The sequence below is a fragment of the Oryctolagus cuniculus genome, chromosome 1 (assembly GCF_051225735.1).
Source record: "Oryctolagus cuniculus isolate XC-2025 breed Fujian yellow rabbit chromosome 1, ASM5122573v1, whole genome shotgun sequence".
NCBI classification, from domain to species: Eukaryota; Metazoa; Chordata; class Mammalia; order Lagomorpha; family Leporidae; genus Oryctolagus; species Oryctolagus cuniculus.
Genome location: NC_142867.1, coordinates 61,325,653 through 61,335,811, shown reverse-complemented (window position 1 = coordinate 61,335,811; position 10,159 = coordinate 61,325,653). Strand labels below are relative to the sequence as shown.

Genomic DNA, 10,159 nt, shown 5'->3' with positions numbered 1-10,159 from the left:
TTTTGAGTCAAAAGTTGTGAGCAATAAACTCTCTGAACCTGGCTACAAGGGACTTTTTATAAACTTGGTGAGATACAGCAATCTTAGAATTCAATCTGAATATTTGCATCTCTGTCTATCCACCCAAGAATCAGCATCAAATCCTGAAGTGACAGCCACCTATGTGATAGTTTCAGGCGCGCGCGCACACACACACACACACACACACACACACAAGAAATGGTGCTCTCTCTTCAGTCAGGCTGGTGATAGGGAACTGAAAATGATGCAGGACAAAGAATGTGAAGGGTCTTTGGAAGGACATCAGGAAAGCCACAGGCCTCAACCTTGAAAGAGTTGCAGCAACATTCCCTCCTCTGTTCTCTGGGACTCAGAGCCCTCTAACATCAAACCGTGTGTTCCCCATCCTAGCCTTTTCATCCATGTAAGACACGATCCTGATCACCACCCATTTCCCCCTTGCTCATAAACCACAATAATCAGACTCAGACAGTGGCTGACACTGAAGAGTAGATGTAATTGCATCTCAAGATAGTCATACACAGACCCAGACTGGGGCCTCACGGGGGTACAGTGGAGGGAGTGGTTGAGTCATTCAGCATCCCCACCCTGTTTCCAGCTCTTAGTCTTCCTCGGTGACTCTGGAACAACATTGTCTCCAAGTAAAGGGCATCATAGTAAATTTGGTTTATAGTGCAGCTGTATTCAAGAATAGGAGAACTAGGGTAATAGGATATGGGGAAAAGGCACAGAGGAAAAGATATGGTCTGAATAATTAGGGCTCCTATGACTGCCTCAGCTTCTCCACTGCAGCATCCACATCACCGCCCGTAGCGATGAGAGCCTGAAGATTGGCTTCAGGATTCAGAAACCCCATAGCCCGCAGTTGTTCCAGCTGCACTCGAAAGTGAGCCTCTGGTTGCAGTTGCTGGGTATTGGCACCCACTAAGGCTTGCAATGTCTGGAGGAAGGGAGTAGAATGGAAGCCCAGCTCTTCTGTAGAGCACTGTGCTGGGGAAACCTCAGGAGCTGGGGGTGGGAGGGCATCCTCAGTCATAAGGGCACCTTCTCTAGACTCTGAACTTCCTGCTACATTGCCCAGCCCTCCTGGGCAAGGCATGAACCAAAGTAGGAGGCGAGGGGCTTCAGCAGCCAGGATCTGCAGGCCCTGCTCAATCTGCAGCAGGGCTTGCATGGCACGGGGGTTTGCCATGGCCGACTGAAGATGCAGAAGCAGTGGCAGCTGCTGGTGCGTCTCATCCTGCAACTGCGAGACCTGATTCATGCCATTTGGCCTCAGAGGTATTGGATGTGCCTGTGGTGGCAGCCAGGGAGGTTCAGGGACCCCAGGAGTGGCTGTCATGGGAGAAGATGGCGAAGGAGTAAATGGGGCCCTGTTGGCAGAATCCCCAACCCCAGAGACAAGATCAGGCAAGCTGGTGTTATGGCCAGTAGAGCCCTTCCCTAAACCATCATGGCCTCCATCTTTTCCAGTGCTGCTCCCTGGTGGGTATTTCAGAAAAGCTGGGCAGGAAGACTTTCCCTTGATTGATACTGACTCCTTGGGGAGGGCCTGACCTGATCCCGGTTCCTGGGATGAGGGTGAAGCTGGAGGAACTCTATTTCCTGGTGATGGTGGTTCCAGGTTTGTGTTGAGGGTAGATCCAGTCCCTTGCAGATAGTTTCCTAGGGAACGGGGATTCTCATGCAATTGCTGGAGGTAGTCATAAAGCCCTAAACTACCCAGAAAGTTTGGAACCCTATTTCTAATTTCTGATGCATTCTGGTCCCCAGGCCTCCTTCCTTGTCTGCCATTTGAGCTTCCATACGTGGCAGTCCAGGGGTTGGGGAGGGGATCACAATTCTCCGTCCTTGAAGGTTGGCTGCTGGTGGTGGTGGCATTAGAAGTAGTGGAAGTGGCAAAAGGATTTCCACCAAACTGCTCCTGTACAGCATTGAGCATTGGGTCCATAATATCTGTATACATGGTACGAAGCACATTGTAGCCCCCAGGGATGCTCTCCAGGTTACTGAGCGCCCGATCCTGGCTACGCATCATCTCCTGCATCATGGCGGGATTACGTAGAAACTCCAGTGTCTGCCGCATGATTTCAGGGTTGTTGAGAATATGCCCAATCTCAGGGTTATGTTGGATCAACTGCTGCATGTGGGGGTTGTCAAGAACCAGCTGGCGCACCAGACCCGTGTTAGACAGCAAACCCTGGATGAAAGGGTCGTCAATCAGCTGAGCCACAAACTCAGGCACAGATACATGCTGCCACATCAATGAGTTTGCCTGGTCAGAATAGCTCCCAGAGCTGAGGCCCAGTCCATTGAGACCTGTAAGGACACCTAAGTTGAAAGTAGGAGGCCCATCAGCTGTGTAAATTGAGCTTGGTGATGGGAGTAATCTGGGACTTGGGCCTGGGGTAGGGACTGAAGTAGCTGAGCCCTCATTGCCCATGGTGCGGCGCTGCATCTTGATGACCAGGTGGACAGTGAGGCCATCTCGCACTCCACACTGTGCCAGTGAGTCAGGGTCCTTGAGGATTTTGCCAGCAAAAATGAGGACCAGCTGATCAGGGTGGGCCTTAAAGCGCTGAGATATCTCTTCCTTCAGCTGTTGGATGGTACATGTGTCTGTAACTGAGAAATCCTCTTTGTCCTTGGGCGTCTTCACTGTCACCTTGATGAGGTGGGGATCCTGGACTGGTGCTGGGTTGCCCTGTGGCAGGGCCTCTCCACTTTTGGCCATGGTAGGCAGCAGGAGACCCAGGTCTATGGGGACACAGCTGGGGGATGGGGATAGAATAAGATCACTTTTTCAGGCAATGGCGAAAGTCAGAAAGGTGAGCATGATAGGGTCTTGAGCTTGGGTTAGGTGACAATGGAACATTCCAGACGGAATGAGGCTTGAGGTCCCTGGGAGAGGGAGAGGTCAGGAGAGGGAAATTTTGGGCCCTGGGAAAAAGTTCTGTAGTTAGTTTACGGTTGAGGGGTGAAAGAGAGAAAGAAAGGCCCATTCTGGGGAATACACACCAATCAGCTGTGGCCCCGTCCTTCCTCTTATGCAGGGCTCCAAATCACCCTCATCTTGCTGCACAGTCACCCCTGAGGCTTTCTGGGCCGGAACCCACTCCATTGGGTCACCTCTGTGACCTCAGTACTGACATCACAACCTCACGCAGTGGAATCCTGAGAATTCTCTAAGGTTCTCTGGATTCATGGGCACTCCTGCACTTCCTCTCTCCTACCCCCAGCCCACACGTACTCTTTACCCCTTCTATTTCCTGTACCTGAATTGCCTTTCTCATAACGAGGGTCCTGGGATGACTACATCGCAAGTCAAAAGCCTTTCCATACAACCTCTTATGAGGTATGAGGATACTCAGGCTGGGCTTGGGCAATTGTGAAAAGCTCCTTAATTCTTTGTGTCCCTGTAAATACCTGAATTCATCTGCTTCCTAGTTGAGAATCTTTTTTGGGGAATCCCATTTTCCTTTCTTTTTCTGACTCAACATTAACCATAATTCTACAAGTATTTCCAAAGTATGAATTTGCTGACAGGATTTGAGTATAAGAGAGGAGTCAATTACGTCCAAGGGAACCCCCCAAAAATGAACTTACTGGAATAAAATTAAAAGACCAGGGAGTAAGCAGGGTGTTAAACACAATTAACAGATTGTTAAACAGATGTATATATGTTTGTCTATTTTACATCCAAATTGCAGATGTAGAAAAGTAGTTGAATATTATGAGCACAAACTTCTTTAGTATTTAGAGAGTATTTAAAACCTTGGAGTCATAAGATTATTTAACAAGAATAAAGAAAAAGCATAAAGATAAAAAAAATTCTTAGTCTTGTGGCTCTTTAAATATTTAGTAGTCAAGGAGACCAGAAAAAAAAATCAGAAAGCTGAAAGGAAGTAAAACAGAACAACAGAGAGAAAGGAAGAAACAGAGGCAAAGACAAAGAGACAGAGAACATAAAGGAAGAGTTCCGAAACAAAGAGAGTAGGGTGGCACTTGGCACAACAATTAAGACACCAGTTGGGACTCCTGCAGAGTACCTGGGTTCAAGTCCTGACTCTGCTCCCAATTTCTGTTTTCTGTTGATGTGCACCCTTCGATGCAGCAGGTGATGGTTCAAGTTCTTGAGCCCATGCCATCCACATGGAAGAGCTAAATAGAACTCCTAGCCCCTTGACTTCAGGCTGGTCCAGCTCCAGCTATAGTGGATATTTGGAGAGTGAACCCCCCCTCTTTTTCTCCTTCAAATAAAATACATAAATAAAAAAAAATTTAAAAAGGTGACAGGAACCAGCTGTGTCAAATGATGTTGTTGTGTCAGTAAGATGAGGACTAAAAATTAATCACTGGATTTGACAAAAGAATAATTGGAGATCATGATGAAGCCAACTTTGTGTGTGTTGTAGAGGCAGAAAGCCTAATTTAGAGTGTATTTAAGAGCCAACAGGGGGGCAATTGCTGAGCGGGTTAAAGCCCCAGCCTACAGTGCTGGTATCCCATATGGGCGCAGGTTCAAATCCCGGGCGCTCTTCTTCCAGTCTAGCTCTCTGCTGTGGCCCGGGAGGGCAGTGAAGGATGGCCCAGGTGCTTGGGCCCCTGCACCCGTGTGGGAGACCAGGAGGAAGCATCTGGCTCCTGGCTTTGGATCAGTGAAGTGCCGGCCGTTGCGGCCATTTGGGGAGTGAACCAGCAGAAGGAGACCTTTCGCTCTATCTCTCTCTCTGTCTGTAACTCTACCTGTCAAAAAAAAAAAGGGGGGGGGGGAATAGGTTGATAAGGAAGTGGATGTAGTAAATCCCATAAATGAAAGCAGGGAAATGATGACCACATGGGAATATGAGGCAAAGGGTTTTTAGTTTAGATTTCAGATGAAACTAGTATCATAATTTTATTCTGTTGGAAATAATTCAATGAGAAGGAAAATGCAATACAGGAGAAAGAGAATCTTAAGAGTAAATCCCAATCGCTTCTCAGCCCTTTGGCTAAGATCAAGTGTAAGAATAAATCCTGGGGCCGGCGCTGTGGTGTAGAGGGTAAAAAGCCACCTCCTTGCAGTGCCAGAATCCCATATGTGTGCCGGATTGAGTCCCGGTTGCCCCACTTCTGACCCAGCTAATGTACTAATGTGCCTGGGAAAGCAGTGGAAGATGGCCCGAGTGCTTTGGCCCCTGCACCATGTGGGAGACTTCCTGGAAGAAGCTCCTGGTTCTTGGCTTTGGATCAATGCAACTGCAGCCATTGCAGCCATTTGGGGAGTGAACCAGCGGATGGAAGACCTCTCTCTTGCTCTCGCTCTCGCTCTCTCTCTCTCTTTGCCTCTGCCTCACTGTAACTCTGCCTTTCAAATAAATAAATCTTTTTTAAAATAATGCCATGGACTGGCGCCATGGCTCAATAGGCTAATACTCCGCCTGCGGCACCGGCACACTGGGTTCTAGTCCTGGTCGGGGCGCCGGATTCTCTCCTGGTTGCCCCTCTTCCAGGCCAGCTCTCTGCTGTGGCCTGGGAGTGCAGTGGAGGATGGCCCAAGTGCTTGGGCCCTGCACCCCATGGGAGACCAAGAGAAGCACCTGGCTCCTGGCTTCAGATCAGCACGATGCGCCGGCCGCAGTGCACCAGCCGCGTCGGTCATTGGAGGGTGAACCAGCATTAAAAGGAAGACCTTTCTCTCTGTCTCTCTCTCACTGTCTTCTCTGCCTGTCAAAAAAAATTTTTAAAAATAAAAAATAAAAAAATAAGAATAATGCCAGAACTAAGCAGACAGTTAGTGTACAAATTGAAATGTGTTATGTTCTTTTGACTACCTTGGTTTAATACCCACTCTGCTGCTGACTCCAGCTTCCTGCTAAAGTAGACACTGGAGGCAGCAGTGATGGTTAAGTAATTGGGTCCCTGCTACCCACATAGGAGACTTGGCTCCTGGCTTCAGTCTGGTCCAACCTTTGTTATTGTGGGCATTATGAGTGAACTAGTAGATAGAAATTTTCTGTCTCTCTCACTCTCTGTCTCTCAAATGAATGAAAGATTAAATAATTTAATTTTTAAGAAAAGAAATTCAGAAAGCATAAACAATTTTTTTACAAAATAATTATGCCTGAATGGATGACAAAGTTGTTTTTAAAGATTTATTTATTTATTTGAATAGCAGAGCAGAATATTACTTATTTGAATAACAGAGCAGAAAAGAGGGAGAGACAAAGGAACTCCTCCATCCAAATTCACTCCCAAAATGGTTTCAACAACCAGGTCTGGGCCAGGCAGAAGTCAAGATCCGGGAAACTTATCCAGGTCTCCCACACGGATGGCAGGGCTCACATACACTTGAGCCATCTTCCACTGCCTTCCCAGGTGCATTAGCAGGAAGCTGGTTCAGAAGCAGAGCAGCAAGGACTCAAACTGATGCTCCAACGTGGGATGCAAGTATAGCAAGTGGTAGCTTAACCTGCAGCTGTTTGACAATGCCCAACCCTATGGAGTGGTCTTGAAGCTAGAATACTAGCACAAAGAAGCATCAGAAAAAATGCAAGGATGATACTTACCCATATCTACTTCCACAGTGAATAAAAGAAGCAGTCACCTGTGCTGGAGAAGCACTGTTCTCAGTGGAAAAATTTCCATTATATTAAAAACTAAGAATTATTAGAAAAAAGGTTATAGATATGAGGCTCTTTTTTTGGACAGGCAGAGAAGACAGTGAGAGAGAGACAGAGAGAAAGGTCTTCTTTTGCCGTTGGTTCACCCTCCAATGGCAGCCACGGCTGGCGCGCTGCGGCCGGCGCATCGCGCTGATCCAAAGCCAGGAGCCAGGTGCTTTTCTTGGTCTCCCATGGGGTGCAGGGCCCAAGCACTTGGGCCATCCTCCACTGCACTCCCAGGCCACAGCAGAGAGCTGGCCTGGAAGAGGGGCATCCAGGAGAGAATCCGGCGCCCCAACCAGGACTAGAACCCGGTGTGCCAGCGCCGCAGGCGGAGGATTAGCCTATTTGAGCCCCAGCGCCGGCCCTAGATATGAGGGTTTTATTGTTGATAAATTTTGATTTATAAATAGTGTGATAGAAAAGTTTGCAGAATTGAAAAAAAGTCTTTTTTAAAAGACTTTTGGCCGGGGAGAGAGCCAGCGCTGTGGTGTAGTGGGTAAAGCTGCCGCCTGTGATGCTGGCATTCCATATGGGCGCTGGCTCGAGACCCAGCTGCTCCACTTCTGATCCAGCAGTAGAAGATGGCCCAAGTATTTGGACCTCTGCACCTGCATGAGAGACCCGAAGGAGGATCCTGGCTCCTGGCTTCGGATCGGCGCAGTTACAGTCGTTGTGGCCAATTGGGGAATGAGCCACCAGATGGAAGACCGCTCTTCCTCTCTCTGCCTCTCCTCTCTCTGTGTAACTCTGACTTTCAAATAAATAAATAAATCTTTAAAAAAAAATTTTTTTGCTTGAAAGCAGAATGACAGCAAGAGATGTTCCATCTGCTGGCTCACTCCCCAAATGGCTGCAACAGCCAGAGCTGGGCCAGGCTAAAGTCAGGAGCCAAAAATTCATCAGGGTCTCCTATGTGGGTAGCAAGGAATATTTCAGCCATCTTCCACTGCTTTCCCAGTTGCATTAACAGGGCTCTAGATCAGAAGTTAAGCATCCAGGACTCTAACTGGTGCTCCAACATGGGCTGCAGATATTGCAAGAAGCAACTTAACCCACTGTGCCACAATGCCAGTCTCTGAGACTTTTATAATTGGTTGTGATGCTGATGTAGGGGTCTCTGGAAGAAAGCTTGCTAGAAGCACTTGGAGCTTTGGGGGTCCTTCACTCTTGCAGATGGCAATGTGAAAGCTAGGAAGGGGTGGCTGATATGGAGCGCATAATTCTTTGTGGGCCCTTTTTAGAATGCAGAATCTGGCTATTAGTCACCACCACTAAGACAATACTATCTCTCATCTACCCTACAGCAAAACCTCCACCTGGCTTTGTTGCTTCCATGATTTCTGTTTACTATATTCTGTTCTCCCTTCATAATCAGACTGATAATTGCATTACTCCATTCTTTTGTTGAAAAGCCCAATGAGTTTCTTTTTATTATTTGGCATGTGCTTGATGTCCTTTTCTGTTTTAATTAAAACAGAAAAACAGCTATTTATAAAATTACTTAAGAAGTAAACTCTATAGTTACATTAAAATTTAATTCAATGAGATATTTGGAGCACAATGAAGGAAGCATATCAAAGAGAAACACAGATGGGTGTTGGGTATAACAGTTAATGTGCTGCTTGGGATACCCACATCTCATATAAGAGTGCCTCAGTTTAATTCTCACCTCTGCTTCTAATCCAGCTTCCTGCTAATGCACACTATGGGTGGCAACAGGTCAAGTAATTGGATCTTTACCACCCATGTGGGAGACCTCGATTGAGCTCTTGGCTCCAGGCTTCAGCCTGGCTCAGGCTTAGCTATAGCAGGCATTTGGAAAGTGAATCAACAGAAGGGAGATATTTCTCTCTATGCCCGCCTCATCTTTCAAATAAATAAAATTTAATTTTTAAAAAGACACTGATTTCTATGAAGATAATGATGCAAAGGGAGAAATATCAAGCATGACTATAAAGAAAGTTCAAGGAAACAGGAAGAGAATAGAGAACTCTTGTGTTTCACTTGTAGCTTTTTGGATCTTCTAATGTATTAAAGTGTCTGCAGTGTGTCCGCCAGTGACTTTCTATTACATCCCTAATAAAATCCAAGCTACTCACCAGACCTACAAAGCTCTTCTCAGTCTGATTTCTCTGCTGCATCACCTCCTTCCTCAAACAGAGAAAGAACACCCGTACCTCAGAGTTGCCACTCTCATTCAGACTCCTGTGCCTGCATCGTCCTTCTCCAGGGGAATCGCACGTTCACCTCCTCCATTTCCTTCTAATTTCTGCTCATACAACACATATTCAGAGAGGCTTTTCCTGATTTCCTGATTTAGAATAGCTTATCCTGATTCATTTATCTTCATCACATTTATTAAAACTTAATATACTTATAAGTTAACTTGAATACTGTTTCTACAAAAGAGAGTAAATTCCACAAAAAAATGGATCCTTGCTTTGTCAGTATTATTTATCCATTGTCTAAAGCATTGTTGACGTATTAAATTACAGCAAGAACTTACTATTTATTTAATAACTGAACACTTGAATCCCAATTTATTGCCTATGCTACCCAGCTAGGATACTTTAGGTGAGGCAGGACGAAAAGACAGGGCCTTAGCACCTGGGAAAAGAAGAGCTGCAAACATAATGTATGCATTATGTTTATTAAGAATGTGATGCCTTTTAAGGAGCTGTGTCCCATGGGTTGGTAGAATATGCAGTGAGGGTGGCTACAGCTTTCTCTGTACGCTAAAGACATAATAACAGTGACAGCTCATCGAAATCCTAATAATTGAGGCAATGGCAAATAAGAGACTCTAATGGTGAAAGTACTCACTAGGACCTGGTTGGCATGTGGATTATTTTTATTCTGGTACATCCCAGGTCATTCTTCCACTTTCTTTCAAGCTTGAACAATGTGAGCTTGAGAAATCAAGATAGTTTTTAGGACTGAATACCTGGATCTATCTATGTAGTATGTTTCCCTTTCTGTATGACTGTGTTATAAAATTCTTCCCTTATATATATGGGTCTGTTTAGGTATCTCTAGGTCTTTGTGTATATTTGTGAATGCACATGGTTGTGTGCACATGTGGGTTGACTCTGTGTGCTTATATATGTGAATCCTTGACTATGTGAATGTCTGTTTATAAGAGCATAGTGTGTGCAACCATGATAATTCTGGTCTTGGCATTCATGTGAGCGTGTGTTGTGTCTCTGTGTGTATTCATGTATGTGTGGTAGATAACACAAGAATATCATTCAGTTACTTGCATTTTTAAAAAATAATCAAAGCCAAACCTTAGATGGGAGCAAGCAGTTGTAGCCATTTTATTGACAGATCTTCCAGCAATGGCCAATGATTCGTTACTCATCAGTGAAAGCATTGGTTGAGTTCTTCTATTCCAGGACTTTTCCTGAATGGAAGCAGGAGAGGCAGAAACGCAGGTGAAGTGACCAAATGTGTCAGTGGCAGTTATGAAGCAGACAGGTAGGCATGGTGGG

General features: G+C 45.9%; 1 protein-coding gene across 1 annotated transcript; it reads right to left on the bottom strand.

Moving 5' to 3' along the window:
* Window positions 1–784: 784 nt before the first annotated feature.
* Window positions 785–2,755, bottom strand: UBQLN3 (ubiquilin 3). Its single transcript, NM_001171468.1, is given in 1 exon segment — window positions 785–2,755. A coding segment is annotated over 1 exon segment (1,971 nt).
* Between the last annotated feature and the right edge of the window lie 7,404 nt (window positions 2,756–10,159).